The sequence below is a fragment of the Artibeus jamaicensis genome, unplaced genomic scaffold (assembly GCF_021234435.1).
Source record: "Artibeus jamaicensis isolate MK-2021 breed Jamaican fruit bat unplaced genomic scaffold, CSHL_Jam_final contig_60, whole genome shotgun sequence".
Taxonomy (NCBI): Eukaryota; Metazoa; Chordata; class Mammalia; order Chiroptera; family Phyllostomidae; genus Artibeus; species Artibeus jamaicensis.
The window spans coordinates 4,402,303-4,424,628 of record NW_026521900.1 but is presented as its reverse complement, the minus strand read 5'-3'; the positions used below and the strand labels follow the sequence as shown (position 1 = coordinate 4,424,628).

Genomic DNA, 22,326 nt, shown 5'->3' with positions numbered 1-22,326 from the left:
ATATTATCTTTCTTTTTAAATGACCACACTGAGAATTTTACCAGATGATTTCTAGAAGCTTACTTATGAACTAATTGGGCACTTCTGCTGTGGAGAGAAACAGACTTTTTTTTATTGGTCCTCAACTGAGGCATATACCTGTCTGATGGCATTGGCTCATTCCGCACATGCTCAAAATTTTTCCTGTTGAATACAACCTAGTACAGTGACATCACCCAGAACCTCACTCCTTGGCTGACCCTGTGCATACTCTTTCTAGCTGTATTTTTATGCTGAATTGTGTAACACTTATAGGGAGCAGAGCAGAGTAGGTCCTGTGGCCTTGGCGGGCAGGGGAATTTACAAAGGGGCTTAAAGTCTCTGTGTGTCCCTGCCTTCCTGATCTCTCTCTAGGTTGTTTGTAGTAGGGGCAGGGGCTGGATAATTTGAGTTTGGGCAGAATGCGGGAGAACTGGTCTTTATAAATTGTCATTTGCTGTTGCACACCTTCCTGGACAGTTTTTGTTTGGTCCTTCATTTGTATGCGGATGACCCCCCTTTCCCCAGTGTTCATTTTCAGTAAAGAATGGCAGTGGCACTAAAAGCATCTGTCGCCTAGCACCGTCTGGAGTAACAACCTCTCTACCTTTCTTCTAGCTTTCCCATTCATTAGGACTCTCCCACGAAAAACTGCTAAAGGCTTCCTGCGGTTACAAAAGAAGTGGGTGGGGAGCGGCCGGGGTTCCACGCCTCTCGATGCAGATAGCCGAAAATGTGCGTTCGGTCGTGGACATTTGGTCTCGGCCCCTTCCGCGGTTTGGTCGAGAATATGACGACCCCAACCAACCCCCACCTACACAGATGCAGCCCGCGCTGTCCTGCCCGCGGGCCACTCCCCACCCCTTCAAAATCCCCTTCTCCCTCCCGTTCGCCGTGACGTGTCCCGCGGCGCACGCATGCGCTGCTCAGCCCCGTTGCCATTCCAGTGCCGCTGGCCTCTCGGCCGGCTGGAGTGGGCGGGGCCTGTGAGTCAGGAGGCCGCGCGGCTGAGGCAGGAGGTGGTGCGTGTGTGCGCGAGGCGGGTGCGCGAGACTGGGGAGCTGGTCAGGGCTCTGGCAGAGGAGGAGGAGCTGAAGGCCTCGGCCGCGGCTCCCGCCTGCACAGAGAACCAGTCCTGCGAAGCCTCCTCCCACTCCCAGGCGGGCGGTGGCGGCGGCGGGAGGAGGAGAAGGAGGAGGGAGCGTCTCTGCCGCCGCCTCCTCGTCCCCAGCGCCGATCTGCCGCCGCCACCTCCCTCAGCGGCGTTCCTCCCTCCAGGGTCTTGCAGCGGCCCCCCCTGTAGCCCGAGCTGCCCGGCGCCGCGCCAGAGCCAGCCTTGCAGAGGGAGCGGTCGTGGCCTCGCGGCCCCCTTGGGCTGACGTGCGGAGAGCGCGGCGACGCGCGCGGTCCCAGGGGAACCGCACGCCGGGCAGCTCGGCCCGAGTAGCTCGAGGAGCGGGCGGGCCGGCGGCGCCGGCCCGGGCCGCCCTCACTCCTGTGCCCCGGCCCCGCCGCCTGCGCCGGGGCGGCCGCCCTCAGAGGAAGGCGCCGCAGTTTCTGGGCCTTGCAGCCCCACTCGAGCGTCCTCAGCACCGAGGGCTCGCAGGTCCTGAGGGGAGAAGGCAAGCAAGGGAGCGGGCACCGAGCTCTTTAGCGCCCCCACCCCCGTTTTCAGAGTCCTCCACGCTGCGGCCGCTGTCCCCTCTGGACCATGGCCGACGACGACGTGCTGTTCGAGGATGTGTACGAGCTGTGCGAGGTGATCGGCAAGTGAGTCTCCACGCGAGGGAGCGGGAGTGTGGGAAAATGCATTTCAGTGTTGTCCGGGTCCTCCCACACCCATACCCGCTCGGGGCCTGACCCCTGCCCTCCACCCCCGCCCCCGCCTTCATCTTCCTCACCCCGGAGTATTTATAGACGTATACCTGGACCTCCTGTCGGGTGGGGTTCTGAGGGGTTCCTGGCGATCGGTGGAGGCCAACGAGCTGAGAACAGCTATCCCATGAGGCGTGGGGCCGGCTGAAATCTGCTGTCTGCATTTTATCTGACGGTTGTACAGGGACGTGGCCGAACCGATTTTATAGTTGCTTCCCAACAGCTGGGGCTATTGTTACCTTGTGTGTACTGTAGACCATTAACAAAAAGAGCAGCTTGTATTTCCTTTGCTGGTGTGGAAAGAAAGAGAAAGAACGTCCAGGGTTTTTTAATTGTGGGGTGTGTGTCTATTGTGCAGGTTATTAGATAGATGCCTTTGTGTTCACCCAATTGCCGTATTGGAGGGGGTCATTTAAGACGGGGTGCGTTCAGTTTCAGCAAATTCTTCACCTGGTGTAGACAAACGTGCAATGAGTTGCGGGATCGGAATTTTTAATACCTTGTTATGCAATGACTAAAATCAGTGTTCGAGGCTTCCCTCGACTGTTGTTGGGATGGTGGTTAGTATGGTAGAACCGTCTGCTTTGAGTCACTGGGCTAGTCTAGAATATAGAACTGACAGCCCAAATGCTCATCCTTTCATCTGTCTTGTACAATTACACTAGGGAAAAGCAGACAACCACATTAATCACAGTGCCGATTGAGAATTAAATCTGCAGTTCCTCATCTGATTGTCCATTCCTTAAATCTGTTTTGAATAGTTTCCTTTTCATTCTTGTCAAACAGTATTCCAAGTGCACAATCCTGCTGATTTGCTTGTGAGGGAAATGCTGGCAATCTGAAGTTGATTTCTCAGTTCAGTGTGGCTTTTTAAGTTTAGGAGATGAGATTTAAGAGCAATTTTAGATTATTTATGGATTGCTAGAGAACTACCATTGAAACATTTTACCTCTTTTTGGAAGTGGTGCTTCATTGTCTATTTTAAGATCCTAAGTTGGGAAATGAAACCAAGACCTTAGAGCAGTTGGCTCTTTCTCTTTTAAGTTGTCTGCAGTGCTGGATTTCAATTTGTTTAAGTGCTGATAACTCATTTTTTCCCCTCCCATGTTGAGGTATAACTGTTGCCTCACCTGGTGATTGTGGGTAGACCTTGCTACACACTTTCCTCAGACTGAATTAATAAGATGACATGTTACTCCTTGCCCCTATTGTTTGTTACATGACCAGCCTGTCTAGTAGAAGAAGGATATCCAAATGTGCCCTTGTTGAAGTGATTGTGGAAGTGCTCTAGAGCAGCACTGTCTAAAAGACAAAGAATGCAAGCCATATATGTAATTTTACATATGTAAATTTTCTAATAGCCACACTTAAAAGAGTAAAAACAGATAGGTGCAATTAATTTTAATAAAATATTTAACCTCACAAATTCAAACTGTTATCATTTCAACATGTGATCAGTGTAGAAATATTAATGAGATGTTTTACAGCCTTTCTGTCATACTTAGTCTTTGAAATCCAATGTGTATTTTATACCAACAATACATGTAAATTCTGACACTAAGCTAAATTTTTATAGGAAATACCTGATCTGTATTTAGGTTTCATAAAATTTGCATTTGCAACAGTAGGTTCACATACCCAAGTTTTTGCAAGCATACCTAAAAGTTTTCCAGTAATGGAATCAAGTATCTCTTTCTAAATTTAAATTTAAATTTATTAAAACTAAATAAGATTTAAAATTCACTTCCTCCGTTGGACTAGCCACATCTAAAGTGCTCCATAGCCATTTGTGAATAGCACAATTCTAGAGAGGCAAATTTACTTTTTTAAATCCCCTTGATTTGTTTATTCTTCACACCCAGTAAAGGTGATTAGGTGTTTCCTCAAAGCCCACAGATGATTGTGTGTGTGTGCATGTGGGTGAAGTCGTTTGTTATGTCTTAGTTATATTTGATTTAAATGAGCCAGCAATGTCATGATTTGGAACTGTGAGATTAAAATGTTAATTATATAGTGAAGATGGGATATAGCCATCATTGAATTCATGTTCATTCCATAACTCTGGAAGAGTTACGATATTGCTCTTTGGATATCTAAAAGAAGTGATCAGCTTCATATTAGCACAGCAAACATTCTGCTGATTTATAATTGATAGAATATTGTCAGAAAACACCTGATAGGACTAAATTAATCTCTTCTGTTGATTCACAGCTGCATAACCAGGGAGAGCAAGCTAATTTTGAGGTGATAGGTACTCTATGGCCATCTTAACTGCTGTGAATGTGAACTCTCATTTATATTCTACAAAATATGACTTGGTCAGTGTCATTTATGTCACTCCATGAAATAATGAGTTCAAGATGGCCTTCGTGATAAAGAATGTAATGATGGTGTTCCTTGCCCTGTATAAAGGTTGAAGGTTTCTCTGGTAAATTGTCTCAGCATATATTGATCTGGAAATTGAAATTCACTTGAGATTTTCTTGCAGGGACCTTGACAGCATACATTTTAACTTAGAATTTGTTCAACTTTGGATTTAAGCAGAAGGCCTTGAAGATGTTCATTTGTACTGAAAGATTTTTGTTGGTTTTTATCCAGGTTCCCTGGAATTGTGATTTTCTCTTAACACCAAATTAGTATCACAAGTTTGTTTTAACCCCTGGGTCTTAATAGGTTTAAATTTTTGCTAAGGTACTTTATTTTATTATTGAATTTGTTGGGGTGACATTGCCACCCCATGGGGTTAATAAAGCCATACAGGTTTCGAGTATGCAACTCAATAAAACAACATCTGCATAATGCATCATGCACCCAAAGTCAAGTGGCTTTCCATCTGAATTTATCCCCATTTGCCCACTTTCACCTCCCACCAACCCCCCTTTCCCTCCAGCTACCACCATATTGTTGTCCATGTCTGTATGTCATATATATAGATTTCATTTTTCAAGATCAGCTGACCAGTCCTTCCCCTACCTCATTACTCTCATCTATTATCTTCAAAGGAATCATGTACCTGAATCCTTATGAATATAGAAAGAATGCTATCTCTTTTTTAAAAATGTTAAACTCTTTTCCTATGTTTCTTATTTTTTGAATTCTTACAGAAAGCTCCCTTGAATGCCTGTTGTTTTCATAACATTTTTCTACACAACATTTTTCAAGCCTTGATGGCACCTTACCATAGTCCTCCAAACTTTGTTTTAGCAAATATAGCAATTATTGGAAAGGAAAGGTATTATACAAATATAGGTTATTGGCTAATTTTTGTCACAATCATTTACTGTATCTTTTGCAAATTTAGTGTTATAGGTAAGTGTACAATCAATAATATGACATGAAGGAAATTTTATGATTCATCCAAATTAAAACATAGGAATGACCACCTTCATAGTAGAACAGTTTCTGTGAAAGAGAATAGCAAAATGCACACTGTTTTCACTTTGTGTAGGCTGAGTACTTGCCTGGGTATTCAGTAACCTGTAACTCCTGGCGTTCCTGCTTCGGTAGGACACATAGTGAAATTGGAATGCTGTAGCATGACTTGGGCTCAAGGATGACATATAAGGCATGCTGTATTTGTGAGCATTCTATATTTGCTTCTACTTCAGGAACACTTTATCATATTTAATTATAGTTACTTATTTATGAGTCTCTCTGCCTATTTAATAGGGAGCTTCTTGAGGGCAGGGGACATATCTTGTACATCTCTTTCTTACTGAACACAGGTTCTGCAATGTAACAGTCATTCATTACCTATAGAATGAATTGAGTAGTTTTAATAAAAATCTCATTAAAAGGCAAAATGCCTATTTATCAACTTCAGAGAAATTATCATCCCAAAAGGCTGTATTAGTTTAAAGTAGTGGTTCTCCACCTGACTACATATTAGAATTGCCCAGGGAGCTTTTTAGACAGATCAGTTGTCATGCCCCTGTGTCAGAACAGTAAAATCAGAATCTCTGGGAATGGGTTCTGGTCATTGATAATTTTTTAGTGCTCTCTAAATGATTCTAATATGCAGCTACAATTGAGAGTCACTGGTTTGTGTATATAGTATTTTGGGACTGGCTTTTCAGAGACTTTCAGTTTTTTAAAAATAGAATGAACATTTTTGGTGGAGATATTGAAAGTGAAAGAGCAAAACATGGATTTTATTTTCTCTATGCTGTATTTCTGAGTATGTTGAGTAAGAATTTTGTTTCAGCCTGTTTTTGGCTTTGATTTCTTGAGTGTTTTTAAGATTCACACTGTTTCATGACACTCATCAAATGATAGCATGGTGATTGTCTGATGTTTGGAACAACACAGAACAAGAATTGCTTCAATAACAGTTGATGATGGCTATCCACTAGGATGACTCAATTTAATAATAAGAAATATATCAATTTAAAATAGATTGTGTTTGTACATGCACTCACTTGGGAGTGTGGTTAAGTGGCTTATATACTTTAAAGCCTGTATTTGTGATTCCAATAATGCTCTTTACCAGAAAATTGAGTTAAATGCAGCCTTTATTTAAATACTGGATTAATAATGTGTAAATGTGTAATTTAACATAGAGGAAAAATCAGCTTTACTATTTTTACTAATTACTTTGACTTTCACATATATCAATTGGCCCACTGATTTGGTTTGCTAGTATTACTGTGTTGGGGGGGAGAATATTATGTTATGTTGGAACATCTCTCCTAGAAATTTTATTTAGACATTATACGTAAACTAGTTTTTAATATTAGGAAGATGTCACGCGTGAGCCTGAAGGAACTAGGAATTGTCTATAAATGAGTAGCTATTCCATAAGGAAGTGCTTGATCAAGTGACTGTCATGTGACAAAGTAAAAGAAACACAATCTCCAACTAACCTGCTAGTGGCCCAGAAGGATCCAAGCTGTGGAGGTTAAACTGAAGTTCCACAGAGGAAATAACTGTTAAACATAGGGTGTGGATTCCTACACACAGCAGGCCTTATTGGGAGTCAGTAAGCAGTATTCACCATGGTGATGGAGTTTGATTCTGGGGCTATTTTAGATGGAACTGATCTCTACTCAGTTGCTTTTCTGCATTGGCACAACCTTACTCTGAGTTTCGTCATGTCCACATTTTACAGACTGCTTTAGGACTTGGACTTTCTGGAAGTGTGGTTTGCATGTTTTCTTCAATAAATACTTACTGTGACTCCCTTACCTTCCATGAATGTGACATGCTTCGATATTCTTGACATGTGCAGTTCACTCCCCACCAGTTTCCCCTTGTATCTGCAACAGTTTCACCTGGCAAACTATCTCTGATGTTCCTTAAATTGTGTCCCTGGATATTTTCTTTAAATTAAACATTCTCTTGCCATCTCTTGTTGTAGCTCTACTGAATAGATTAAAGGTGCAGGTATACCTTACTTTTTGAACTTGTTCTTGAGTTAGTGCACTTTTGTAAATGTTTTCACATTTTAAGTGTGGCAGAAGCACTGTTCAAAGGGACTTTGATATAAGATTGTTTCAAAGAAAATCATCTGTTTTGGCTGGTATGGCTTAGTGGATTGAACATCAGCCTGAGAACTGAAAGGTTGCTGGGTCAACTTCCAGTCAGGGCACAGCCTGGGTTGCAGGCTAGGTCTTCAGTTGGTGAAGTGCGATAGTCATTGATGTTTCTCTCTCTTTCTCCCTACCTTCCCCGCTCTCTAAAAACATAAATGAATAAAATTTAAAAAGAAAAGAAGTCTTTATAACTTAATGCCTACTTCATAAGAGGAATTGACATGTATGCCTTCACATGTCAGGTGTTTTACGTGTATTATCTCTTCTACTTCTTCCCATTTTATGGAAAGAAAAAAAACCCTCGAGATTCAGAGATGTGTGAGTAGCTTACCCAAGATCACATGGAATTCTAACTGGTTCTAAAATCCATTTAGTTCATGCTGCATTGGGTTTCCTTAAAGTGAGGGACATGTCTTCAGAGTTTACTTACTGCAAATTTTAATTATTCAACTTTCTAGTTAAATTTCTTATACCTCTTCAGCAGAGGTTCCATACTACTGTTCATTGTTTCATCAATTTTGTTTTTCTTTTGATCTTTCTCTTTAATGAAATATCAACATTTGTCACAAAACTAGTAAGTCTATGCATTCTTTAGCAATGGAAATATAGAATCTTGGTCATCCATCCAAAATATAATTTGCTTTGGAATGTTTTCTACCCCTTTTATAATCCAAGTTTGTCTTTCCAGTTCTCCTGCCCCAAGAGATAGAATGGTTGTTTAATTACTCCTAATTGCCAAACCAGAAGTAATGAGGTATCAGAGATAGGTGTTGGTTGGTAGTGGGGTGGGGTGGTTCCCACAGGGTAGTTATTCCTATATCCTGTTATAAAAACACTGAAATTGTTCCCTCTGGTCCTGAAAACTGTGCACCAAACCACAACTGTTGAGTTGTGAGTATCTCAGCTGTTGGCCAGCACTGTTCACCTAAATAATCAAGTGTCTGAATTATTGCTGCAGAGCAGATACCTGACCCCAGCCAACAAGCTGATGAGGTATGTAGCTCTCACATTTGGGTTTTTTTTTTTAGTTGCCACTAACAGTACAGACTCTAAAACTGCCAGCTGTGGCTCTGGATTTATGCTACAGGGTTCAAGGTGCTATGAGACCTGCTTTCCATTCTTTCTCTCCTGGGTCTACCCAGTCTCTTGGTATCCCATCTTTCAGCTGAGCAAAATGTAATTACCCTGATGGCCATTATGGTACTGTAGTATGATTGGTCAAAGAGCTCTACTCAGTATAGGAAGAGTCTCTCTTTGACTTCCTATACCAGGAAAATTTCATTTCTAAAGCTATTTGACTCTTTCTATTACTTTCTCTTTATTAATTAACTAGTTTTTATGAAATACATTATAACAATTACTTAAAAATATATATGATACAAAGGTAAATGGCAAGTCTCTCTCCATTCTCCAGCCATCTATAACCCCATTCTCTAGAGGTAACCACTGTCCAGTTCTTGTATACCTTTGTAATGTTTTTCATTAAAAAAACAGAATGGGATCATATTGGTACACTATACTAAAATATTCATTTTCAATTGAAAACTAGTATATTTGATGACCATTCGTTATCCATACAGGTACCTACCTAACTGTTTCCTCTTAAACTGCTGCCCAGTATTCCATGGTGTGGATTGATACTTTAACTTTGAATTGAGCAAAGCCTATTTCTAAGTGGACATTCCTGGAAATACCTCATTGGAGTTTGAATGAGAGATCTGGAATGACAGTGAAGATTTGGAAATCATCTGTGTGGAAGTGAAACTATAAGTGAATTAATGGGGATTGACTGAGTTGGGGATTGTAGTTTGGAGTATAACTCACAGTGTTAGAAGAATCAGGATAGCTTGGCATCACAGAGTTTCAAAGAGGTAAGGATCAGTAATAATGTAAAATGCCAGCACACTCTGACTGAGGACCAAGAAAAGGCTTGTCTGTAACAGAGAGACTTTTAAAATGTCTATCAGAATAAATGTAATGTTTAATATTCCGTTCATGGTGTGACTGAAAAGCAAAGATCTGGTTTCATTTCTGTGGATGTTGGTAATATACTATATCTCTCTGAATCTTTTTCAACACCAACATATTTAGGGTAAAAAAGGAGTATATTATTTTTTCAGTATAATTGTGTTTTGCAGATTGTGATGCCTGGCTGTTAGGTAAAACGATTTGGTTTTCCTAAGGTTAGGTCTTTATGATTTCAGAGCTTGGTGCATAACTTTCAAGTACATGGAAACCTTAAATGAAGTGAAAAAGAACATTTTAGATTCTTTAAGTTCTTGATATTTGTCAGACCTTGTTATTTTATTTAATCCTTCCTCTATGGGGAACAGAATTCTTCTTTGCCTCAAGGTTTTTGGTCCCAGTAGGATAAGTGTAGTACACTCCTTCCCTCCCCCCAACTAAATTTATTCATTGGCTTTTTTTAGTTTTCCACATCCATTCTCAATAAGAATTTTTGTATCTAAGTGCATGTTATTTCACTTCAGCATCTTGTGTTCCCTTACTGGTCTGTTGCATATTGTTTTTTTCAATCTTTTAAATTTTTAATAGACTTTTTTTTTGCTTTGTTGCATTGTTTTGAATATCTGAATCATTTACAGATTGGAATGATGATTGTCCCCCCTCTTTTGGTATAATTAAATGATATAAAAATATACCATGTTGAGTCTGTGTCAGGCTTTTAACTTTAACCCTGAATTTAGAGTATTTTTGTGTGTTTTAATATATAATGAAAGTATTACCATTTAACCAAATGCAGCTTTAATGTTTTATTTGTTACTCAGTTTCAGAGGTCTCTAGCCCTGCTATGATATGCAGATTACCATTATACCACTGCTGTTTTATAGCATCTAAATCATGTTTTTAGAAAACTTCATAGATTTTTGGCCTTTCTGCTTGCCCTTGGTATGTATGTACTTTCCTCCAAACATAAGGATCAAAATTGTTTTGTAGCTTTTAAGCCCACCCCCTACAATGTGATCTGGTAACTTTTGGGCACAACGTGGCCATTTTCTCATTATTTCTACAAGGAATGATAGTTCCTTCATAAGTTGTTTGCATGGGTTAGTGATAGTAAAGTGCAGCATAAGTATTTATCATTTCTAGAATGTCTCTGAGATACTCAAATTGCTTTTGGCAGCTATGTAGATAAGTTTCAACAGTTTCCAAATGTGCACTTTCTCAGTGCTTAAACACAGGCTCTATTACATAAAAGATGCAGTGAAATGAACACTCTTTTCTACCCCATGCATGAAATTGTTAGTGATGTTGACATTTATTTGTTCCTTTATGCATTTATTTCTAGCTGTGTGGCCCTGGGCAACTTAGTTAACCTCTCTGAGCCTTGGTTTCTTTATCTGTAAAATCAGGATGATTCCTTGGGAGGGGGTGTTGTGGGGATTGAATAAAATTATCTATATAAAATGTCTAAAGGTTGTTATTTTAATTGTTAATAATGGTATCCACTGAATACTTGAGTTATTTAGTCTCAAGAATCTCTGTCAAAAGTAGAAGCTGACAAATAGTTCATATCTAATCTAACTAGACCTTAAGTCCTATTAAGGCCAGGGCCATATCTGACTTGCTCACCTAATATCCTCAACATAACTAAACTGACATAAGGTAAGCATTCCATAGTTATGGAAGGAGTATGTTAAGTGAGCAATCCATAGACTATGGCCACCTAGTAGAAGGAAGTTGGGGAAATCTTTGCAGAGGATGTGAGGCTTAAATGATTTGTTGGTCTTATTGGGTAACTCATTTAATCTTTTAGGTCTGTTTCCTTATTTAGAAAAAGGAGTAGAGGAATACAGGTAGAGAAAATTTTAAAATCTTTAAAAAGCTAAAAAAGGGGGTTGAGATTGAGGGTGGGAAGTGGGCATGGGTAGGGTGAGGGAAAGTGGTGGTGGGAAAATGGAGACAACTGTATTCAAACATCAATTTAAAAAAGTTAAAAAAAACTACATGGACATAAATTTAATTAAAACAATTTTATTAAAAAATACAAAAGATGTTACTAAGTGAAACATTTATTATATATTATTAGATATAAAAACATGAAATTTTAATTCTCATATTTAGTCTATAAAAACAATGTAGTTTCTCTTAGAAAAAATAAAGCTAAAATGTTTATATATTTTTAATTAATAAACCTTATTTTTTTTTAAAAAATTAGGTTTACAGCTCCTGTTGTTAGCTTTAGTGACATAGGTAATATATATAAGCAATTCAAATAATATAAGTGTAAGGTTAAAGTTTTCAGGGACAACTTTAGGAATTCTTTGTTTTCTTTTTCTTTTTGGTTCTCAATTTCTGTGGTGTAAGTGCTCATTGTATGTTGAACAGGGTATTCAATTTTTTATATTTTCCTAATTTAACCTTGGCCACAACCCTTCCCTTTGAGGCAATCACCCCTCTGCATTTTACAGATGAGAAAACTGAGGAAAAGTTTTTGCAGCCAGAGGTTCTGAGGCTTTATTTTGCCCACACTGGAAACCTGGGCTGCTCAGTCTGTCTCACTTCCCAGTTGTTCCTCCCGGTTTATCCACTTGCGAATGTGTGACCATCTGGTCAACCTGCTGCCACCTTGCTATGCACTCTGGCTGCTCATCTCCTCCCCTCCTACCAGTCTGAATGTTTCTATTTTAACTCCTTGGTTGTCAGGCTTTAATACAGTTCAATTTTCTGGCAGTTCTGGTTGTTTTTGTTTTTAAATTGGTTGTTTACATCTTTTGGTTATATGAGGAGGTGAAGCATATCTACCTATAACTCCATCTTGGCCAGAGCTCTGTAATTCTACTTATTTATTATGATTTTATTGATTTGAGAGAGAGAAGAAGGGAGGGAGAAAGAGAAGTAGAGAAACATTGCTGTGAGAGAGAAACATTGATTGGTTGCCTCTCCTACATGCACAGACTGGGACCAAACCTACAACCCAGGCATGTGCCCTGAATGGGAATTGAACTGGTGATCCTTTGCTTTTGATGCCTAATCAACTGAGCTACACAGATCAGGGCTATTTCTTTTTTCCTCCCATTTTTAAAAAAGTTTTTTTTAAGGTTTTATTTATTTATTTTTAGAGAAAAGGGAAGGGAAGGTGAAAGAGAGGGAGAGAAGCATAGATCTGTTGTCTCTTGCACGCCTCAATCTGAGGACCTGGCCCACAACCCAGGAATTTGCCTGGAGTGCGAATTGAATTGGTGACATTTCGGTTTGCAGGTTAATGCTCAATCTACTGAGCCATACCAGCCAAGGGTTTTCCCCCCCATTTTAAAGTTATTTTTATTTTTCAATTACAGTTGACATACATTATTATATTAGTTTCAGGTATACACCCCAGTGATTAGACATTATTTTAGTATCTTACTGTGATTGCTTTGATAAATCTCAAACCCATTTGACAATATACATAATTATACAATATTATTGACTATATTCTCTATGCTTAACTTTACATCCTCATGATTATTCTATAACAATCAATTTGTACTTCTTAATCTCTTCACCTTTTTCATCAAACCTCCAACCCCCTCTCCCATCTGGCAACCATGATAATGTTCTCTTTATCTGTGAGTCTATTTCTGTTCTGCTTGTTTGTTTGTTTTTAATTTTTGATACAATTGTTTGATAAATAGGTATTTATTTTCATTTTATTGTTTGTATTTTTTTATCTTTTTTTTTAAGAAGACCTTTTATCACTTCATATAATACTGATTTGGTGGTTTTGAAACTCCTTTAGCTTTTTCTTGTGTGGCAAGATCTTTATCTGTCCTTTGGTTCTAAATTATAACTTTGCTGAATATGGTAATCTTGTTTGTAGGTTCTTGCTTTTCATCACACTGAATGTTTCTTGCCATTCCCTTCAGGCCTGCAAAGTTACTTTTCAGAAATCAGTTGACAGTCTTATGGGAGTTCCCTTGTAAGTAACTAACTGCTTTTCTCTTACTGCTTTTAACATTCTTTCTTTGTCTTTAACCTTTGGTATTTTCATTATCTGTCTTGGTGTGGGCCTCTTTGGGTTCATCTTGCTTGGGACTCACTACATTTCCTGGACTTGTATGTCTATTTCCTTCACCAAGTTAGGGAAATGTTTTGTTATTATTTTTTCAAATAGGTTTCCAGTTTTCTGTTCTCACTTCTTCTGGTACCCCCATGATGGGAATGTTGGTATACTTGAAGTTGTCCCAGAAGCTTTTTACACAATCCTCATTTGGGGGGATTCTTTTTTCTTCTTGCTGTTGTGATTGGGTATTTTTTGCTTCCTTATATTCCAAATCACTGATTTGATTCTTGACTTCATCTACTTTACTGTTGATTCCCTGTAAATTATTCTTCATTTCGGTTACTGTATCCTTTATTTGTGACTGGTCCTTTTATATGCTGTTCAGGTTCTCACAAAGTTCATCAACCATCCTTACAGCCAGTGTTTTAAATCTGCATCTAGTAGATTCCTTGCCTCCATTTTGTTTAGTTCTTTTTCTGGAGTTTTGTTCTGTTCTTTCATTTGGGACACATTTCTCTGTCTCCTCATTTGGGCTACCTCTCTTTGTTACTATATATTTGGTAGAGCTGCTATGTCTCCCAGCTTGATAGAATAGCCAAATGTGGTATGTGTCCTGTGGGGTCCAGCAGCACAACCTCCCCAGTCACCCAAGCGAGGCACTCAGTGCATACCCCTTATGTGTGTGTGTACAACCTCCTCTTATAGTCAAGCCTTTATTGCTGTTGGCATGTCAGTGGGAGAGAATTACCCCCAGGCTGATCAGCTGCAAGGATGGGCTACAGCCATTGACTTCCCACCTCAAACTACCATGGAGGATCAACTGTACATGGGCCTACCCCACCAAACAAGACTTACTTCAGTGGGGCTCTGTTGGCTGCTGAGTCTGCCTCTTGAATGTGTCACTTGTGGAGGTGGTTGGGTGGTAATGCTTTGACTTGGAATGTAACTATCCACTGAGTGTGCTGGTTCTGGGGCCTCCCAGGAGGTGGCAGACCAAGGTCAGCTAGCACCTGTATTTTGCCCAGGACCACCCACCCTGAGATAAAAAGTGATATGCAGATGGCTGCTACTTGTGCTGACCTGGAAGTGCCCAGTCAAATTCAGGCAGTAAACCAAGGCTGGCCTGGGGTCTCTGAACAAGAGCTGTTGAGTACACTGAGACCAGATGTTACTTATTTGAGAGATTTTATGAAAATTTGAAGCACGAGCCAAGGAAGGCCATTTATATGGAAAAGCTACTGAAACTGGCTTGGGTGGGCCTGAAAGTTGGGTGGGGCAGGGCCAAATAGCGTGAGCCAGGTTGGAGTGTCAGATGTAGCACCCACCTTCTGGCCCTGTGCAGAGAGAACTCATGAAGGAACGATGGCCTCTGCCAGCACCTCTGTGTGGGAGAAAGCTGCCTTTCCAGCTATTGCTCTGATGCTGGACAGTTTGGACAGTTTGTATCTCTGGCACCCTTTAAGCTGCTGCCCTGGTGCTGGAGCTCAGAGGGAGTAAGTTTGAGTAAGTCCGTGCAAGGGCCTTTTAAGAGGAGGTCTAGGACTCCAGAAGTTCTCCAACTCCTTCAGCCTCAGTTCTCACTGGTATTTACTGCCAGAAGGTATGGGGACTTCTCTTCCTGGCACTGGAACCCTAGGAGGCCTGGTGTGGGTCTCTCCCTGCTCCTGAGGAGCAGGGCACTCTGTAGCTGAGATATCTCTCCCAATTTTTATCCATCACATAAGGGTGTGAGACCAGCCTGATTTGTGTCTCCATCCTTCCTACAAGTCTGGATGTAGTTTTTTCTTTAATTTCCTAGTCGTAGGACTTCTGTTCAGTCAGATTTCAGATGGTTCTGAATATGGTTGTTGTGATGTTTAGTTGTAAGTTTAATGTGGTTGTTAGAGGAGGCAAGTACCATGTTTACTGATGCCGACATATTGACCAGAATTCTAAGAAAAGAGTATTCTTTGAGCGTATAGATTTCATAACTTGTTTGCAAGACTGTTCTAAATTTTAATAATGTTAAAACAAGGATTTTGTATCATAGCTTTTGTCTTTGAATTTGGGCATGTAATGGATGAATCAGTTCTTCATAATGTGAGAATCAGAATTGAAACAAGGGAAATCTCAATATATATTTAGGAAATAGCCATATACAGGATTTATGAATATTAAAATAGTTTTATGTAACTGCCCCAAATTTTATTATGTCCATATCTTCACACTGAGCAAAAAGAGGTGGAAATTTCCTAAAGTTGTAGTCTGTGATAGGATTGTGCACTGAATCTAAATTACATAAATTTACAGAACAGCATTTCGTCTGCTAGATTATGTTACATTGCCAATGTGGTGGAAAAGCGATCATGGTGAAATCTATTTCACCACTTAATTCAATGAAAACACTTCCTAGGTTGGCTTTCTCTTTTTTTTTTATTTTTTAAATTGTATTGATTATGCCATTACACTTGTTCTATTTGCCCCCTTCATTCCCCTTCACCCTGCACCCCCCACCCCCACCATCCCCCCCCCTTTAGTTTATGACCACGTGTCTCAAGTTCTTTAGATTCTGTATTTCCCATACTATTCTTGCCCTCCCCCGGTCTATTTTCTACCTACCGTCTGTGCTACTTCTTTTCTGTACCTTCTCCCCTCTTCTCCTCCCCCCCACTCCCCTGTTGCTAACCCTCCATGAGATCTTCATTTCTATGTTTCCGCTCCTGATCTAGCTGTCCTTTTAGTTTGCTTTTGTTTTAAGTGTGGTTGTTCATAACTGTGAGTTTGCTGTCCTTTCACTGTTCATCTTTTTTAGCTTCTTTTTCTTAGATAAGTCCCTTTAACATTTCATATAATAAGGGCTTGGTGATGATGAACTGCTTGAGTTTGATCTTATCTGAGAAGCACTTTATCTGTCCTTCCCTTCTAAATGAAAGCTTTGCTGGGTAGAGCAATCTTGGTTGTAGGTCTTTGGATTTCATGACTTGGAATACCTCTTTCCAGCCCCTTCTTGCCTGTAAGGTCTCTTTTGAGAAATCAGCTGACAGTCTGATGGGAACTCCTTTGTAGGTGACTGTCCCCTTATCTCTTGCTGCCTCTAGGATTCTCTCCTTCATTTTAATCTTGGCTAATGTAATGATGATGTGCCTTGGTGTGTTCCTTCTTGGGTCCAACTTCTTTGGGACCCTCTGAGCTTCCTGGATTTCCTGGAAGTCTATTTCCTTTGCCAGATTGGGGAAATTCTCCTTTATTATTTGTTCAAATAAGTGTTCCACTTGTGGGTGTTCCTCTTCCCCTTCTGGTACCCCTATAATTCGGATGTTGGAATGTTTAAAGATGTCCTGGAGGTTCCTAAGCCTCTCCTCGCTTTTTTGAATTCTTGTTTCTACAGTCTTTTCTGTTTGGTCATTTTTTTTTTCCTCCTTGTGGTCCACTCCTTTGATTTGAGTCCCAGTTTCCTTTCCATTACTATTGGTTTCCTGTGCAATTCCCTTCATTTCAATTAGTTTAGCCTTCATATGTTCCTCTAATTTGTGACTAAAATCCACCAGTTCTGTGAGCATCCTGATCACCAGTGTTTTGAACTATGCAACTGAAAGTTTTGCTATTTCTTCGTTGCTTAGAGTTATGGGCTCTGGGGCTTTGAGATCTTCTTGAGCCATTTTTGATCTGTTCTCACCCGTTAAGTATGAGGAGCGGAGCCTTAGGTGTTCACCAGGGCGGGGTTGCCCAGGTCGCTGGGTTTTGATGCTGTATGTGGGGGCGGGATCAGAGTGGGGAAATGGCCGCCGCATCTGCTGCCTCCCACTGCTGCGGCCTGCTCAGTCCCATCTCACCCCCCACTCCCTCGCTGGTCTACATGGCGCACAAATGCACGACCACAGTCACCCCGCCACCCTGCGCCCTCGCTGGGTCCATTGGTCACTCACTGGGTCGCTCATTGGGTCTGCCCGTTGCAACCCCATGCCTGGGATCTGCGTGCCTGAGTCCATCTGACTGAGTTTTCCTGTGCAACTAGGTTGGCTTTTTCTAAGATAATCCTCAGAAAGTATTGTTTATATTGTACTATTTAGGTTAGACATATCTGAGCCATTCATTAGTTACAAAGCAAAACAGTTAGCCTTTATTAATATAAAAGTTTTACTTATCTTCTTAGGCTTAATATATCATCTTAACTGGGCTGTTGTTCTAACAATAATATATGGCATCGAATTTGAAATTATCATTTTAATGAATAAATTTTAAGTTAGTCAGTTGTAAAATAGAGACATAAAACAAACAAGGGTGTTTTCATTGAGGACTTTAATTATATTTCATATAAATTTCTTCTTTTTAAAAAAAGTTATTTTCAGAGCGAGGGGAAGGGCGGAAGACAAGGAGAAAACATCAACTGGTTTTCTCTTGCATGCCCCCTACTGGGGATCTGGCCCACAACCCAGGCATGTGTCCTGACTTGGAATCAAACCTGTGAACCTTTGGTTTGCAGGCCAGTGCTCAATCCACTGAGCCACACCAACCAGGGCATATATTTCACATAAATTTTTAAATATTCTTCAGAGCACAGTTTAGAGTAATCTCATGTTATAATCAACATATGTAGTACTTTTAAAAGCATGGTAATAAGAATGGAAAAGCCTCTCTAGACCATGTTTATTGAAAGTTATGCTTCTTGCCTTCTTTTTGAAAACATTTCTCTCATAATTGATGTGAAAATGATTTGTGTAAATATCTATTCAAATGAATACACCTTCATTATCATCTTTACAAAAAGAGCCTGGAAATTGGAAGTGGCAGCATCTAGGCTTGGTGCTCTACTTTTTGGGTTATCACCATCAGTAGTATTTCTCCCATTATTCAGTTTCTATTGCACTGCTGAAAGGGATCACCACACTTCCATATCTGTGACCCACTTGCAGTAGAGGTCGAATGTGCTTTAAATTATGATCTGATTCCAGTTCAGGCTTCTTAGTTAGACTTGCCTGAGTGGCTTCAGAATTAGGTCCATGAATGTGAATATGGACTTAAAGATCTTAGAATATTTTTCCCCATGAAGATATATTCATAGACACAGTCCTGAAAAGTTATGTATAAGTTGTAGTTTATAAATAGTTTAAAACTTACTAGGAAAAATAGTATTTTAAGGAAATTTTTAAAATAATTGTGACTAATCATTATCTAGTTTGTTTTCCTTAGTTTCTTCATCCTATGAAAGAAGGATAGTAAAGGCTATATTATCTATCCCATTGTATTTTTATTAGCATAAAATCACAATTCTTCAAAAGTCTTAAACTGCCTTATATATATTACTATTTTGATTTTTATCAGAATGAGGTGCTTCTAATTAAAAATGGGCTTTGTTGAATTTTCTTCGATTGTGCAAGAATCATTTACCTCTGCATTTAAAACTGATTTTATTTTCTTGTTTGATTTCTAGAGCTTAATACTTCTCAACATGGACTTAGGACATGGACTTAGAACATGTTAGGTGACGATGTTCTGTGAACATTATTCAGTGACAATGTTAGGTGAATAAAGAGATTTGCATGAATTACGTGTATTTTACTGATGGGACAATGTTTACACTGAAGTCAAAGCAGAGAAAAAACCCCAACTAGTATGGTTCCCTCTGCTTCTCTTTAACTTATTTCATTTTCTTTGAGCTTTGAAGTTTGGAACTTACTACAGGTAACAAATTTTTGTTGCCAAAATTTGGCAGCTACTTAAAACATTGACCTTTTTGTTTAGTAGTAAGGTCTACAGCAGTGGATCTCAAAGTATAGACTTTGTCCTAACCAGCAACATCACCTAGGAACTTGTTAGAAACACACTTTCTTGGGGCGCCACCCCACTCCTACAGATCAAAAGCTTTGAGGGTATGGCCAAGGTATTTCTATTTTAATAGCTCTCCAAAGGATTCTGGGGCACACTAAAGTTAGAGAACAACGAACTTAGAACTGTAGACCAGGGCTTAGTGAAGTGTAGCCCATCCACCAAATCATTCCACTGTCTGTTTTTGTAAATAAAGCATTTTGGGAATGCAGCCACTCCTTCATTTAAATATTGCCTGTGGCTCCTCACCTCAGGGGCAGCGTTAATTAGTTGCAGCAGAGGACCATATGGCCCACAAAGCCTAAAGTATTTACTTTCTGGCCCTTTACACAAAAAGTTTGTTGTTTCATATTTTTTGCAAAAAGTTTTCTGATCCCTGCCTTGAGTTGAAGCCTTGGTGCTGTTTTCTACAGACCCATTTTTCTCCTTGATATCAAACTATTACTCAGTTACTGGAGTGAATGAAAATAATATACTACTCTTTCCCTGTGTTTAGTAGTAGTGATAGACTATTTAACAATTCTTTGACATTTCCTCACTAATTCTGCACTGATATGCCCTTAATTTTTCTGTATTCCAGAGTAATATAACTTAATTACAGCCATTTTACTTCCTCAAGAGAAAGCCCGCGTTGGGACTGCCAGCTTAGGAATTCATGTGAGCTGTTTGGTGTACTTTAAACCATTGAAATAGTGCTGTTTCATCTGGAAAATTTTTATCCTTGGCCTGGAATGCAGTAGCCACTGTTCTTCACAACAGAGTTTGTGAGTACATAGATACCAAATATTGTGGGTAATCTTAGAATGTTTACTGGATGGGTTTTTGTTGGCGTTCCTATAATCAAGAGTGGCTGTTTGTACCCTTAAGTGGATTATTATAATATACTCTTGATATTCTTTTGTAATTGACTTTCAGTCAAGGTGATTGGTGATCAGTGTCATATAAAATACAAGAACTGAATTTTGACCTTGTCCTTATTGATGCACTTGGAATCTCTCTCTACCCACACCACTGAAGGAAGTGTAATAGCTTTTGGGGGAAAATGGATTCTTCCTACTAGAACTAATGGAGATTTTTCACAGTCCCCATTAGTTCTAGTAGCAAGATGAGGCAGAAGTGTTGTTTTTGCAGCTGTGATTCCAGGGTTGTACATTACTGATGTTTTTAAGAAACATGACTTGGCCAGATGATACTGAGCTATATTACTGGTGAGTTTGTTTGGTCCATGATTTCTTTCAGTAAATTCTAGTTGAATACTTTGGCAGGGGATTCTGGGTAAGACACAGGAAATAGTGAGCTTGAAGCTGGAAATGATTGCATTAGATCTTTCATTTAAACTTTTTCAGTCAACTTAATTCATACCTTTTGCCTTGCTTACTCATTGCAGAGGCAAGGTACAATGAGTTTTAGGCAAAGGCCAGCCCTCAGAGTGTGGCTACTTAGGTCTGTTGCCAAAAGTAGCCCATCTATAGGAGAATTTGAGCTTTAATGTTTGTACAATATAGTGTGGAAATTCAGTGTTGTTAAAATTAAATTGTTATTTATAGTGATGAATAAAATATGAACTCTATAAAAGAGAGCAATGTTTGCAGCCTATTTTCCCAGTCAACACAATAGCTACCCATATGAATCACCTGATCAATCTCATCACTTCCATTTTATCTACCTGAAATAAGGGTCAGAGGTGGGTAGTGATGAAAAATGGAGATCATGCTATACTTTAGTCAAGAGAAAAGAAATGCTCTGGTAACTCTTGCCATGCTGTCCTTCCCTGTGTGCACAGGAGTCTGGGACAGCCCCACAGAGCTAAAGGTGGGCTTTAATACCCCTTGCTCCTTGACAGCTGGCCATGCTTGGGAGCTGGGTACTGCTTCCCTAAAAGGAACTGCTGTAGACAAGTTCTGCAAATGTGTGGATTTTGAACCATTTTAAAGGCTATGGTGTTCATACTCAGAATTTCTTTATAAGCACAGAGTGTCATTTAAGGGTACTTATGCTGCAGGGATAAGGTTCATTAGGAAATAGACACTGCAACAATGCCTCCATATAACACAAATTTATTGGAGCTTGTGTACTTTTAAAACTGTGTGTGTGTATGTATATGTGTGTGTACATGTGTGTGTATAATATTTAATATATATTTTAAGCTTCCTTAAGTCAGAATTCATGGCTGTCATAGTTATTGCTGACCTCTACATCTAGGACAGCATCTAGCACATAGGCATTGCTTATTACAAAGTTGTCAGACCAGTTCAGAGAGGAAGTAGCTAAACATATTAGTAATGATAAAGTCTGGCCCATAATGCACAAATGAGTCCATATTTTCATTTAGTGCTAATATTTTGCTGCTTCAAAAACCATCTAATTCTCATGTCCCTTTGAGATAGGTTAATAGATACAGAATCATACAGTATATGCTGAACATAATGGTGGAACCCAGACTATAAAATCATTGCTATAATTAAACTAGATGAAGAGAAGTTTCTAAGGTTAAAATGAAATGGAGATTTTATAATGAGTAAAATTACTAATACTTGCTTACCTGATGTATCTAAAACTGCTCCCTCATTTGTAAAATGCAGACAGTAGAATCTACCTAATAGGATTGTTATAAGGATTAAATGAGACAGTGGGTATGAAGCACAGTTCCTGGCATGTTGCAAGTGCTTAATAAATATGAGTTGCTTTCATCATCAAGAGTAAGTTTTTTAATAATATATTTTATTGATTATGCCATTACAGTTGTCCTATTCCCCCCTTCATTCCCCTCTACCCTGTATACCCCCTTCCACCCACATTGCCCCCCTTTAGTTCATGTACATGTGTCATAAGTTCTTTAGCTTCTACATTTCCCACACTACTCTTGCCCTTCCCCTCTCTGTTTTCTCCCCACTGTCTATGCTACTTATTCTCTGTACCTTCTCCCCCCTTCTCCTCCTTCCACTCCCCTGTTGCTAACCCTCCATGTGATCTCCATTTCTATGGTTCCACTCCTGATCTAGCTGTCCACTTAGGTTGCTTTTGTTTTAGGTGTGGTTGTTAATAACTGAGTTTGCTGTCCTTTCACTGTTCATATTTTTTATCTTTTTCTTA

The 22,326-nt window shown here is 39.7% G+C and overlaps 1 protein-coding gene across 9 annotated transcripts in view; it reads left to right on the top strand.

The window, feature by feature from the left end:
- The first annotated feature begins 1,087 nt into the window (after positions 1-1,087).
- The window catches only part of CASK (calcium/calmodulin dependent serine protein kinase), a 490,261-nt gene continuing 469,022 nt past the window's right edge, over positions 1,088-22,326 (top strand). For 4 of the 9 annotated variants that reach the window (XM_037165406.2, XM_037165435.2, XM_037165423.2 and 1 more), the window contains exon 1: positions 1,089-1,788. In XM_037165406.2, coding sequence (XP_037021301.1) covers positions 1,730-1,788 — 59 coding nt within the window. In that variant the 5' untranslated portion in view covers positions 1,089-1,729. Of the gene's footprint in view, positions 1,789-19,813; positions 19,998-22,326 lie in introns of all 9 variants that reach the window. The other 5 variants (XM_037165442.2, XM_037165426.2, XM_037165418.2 and 2 more) reach the window with 3 other exon arrangements.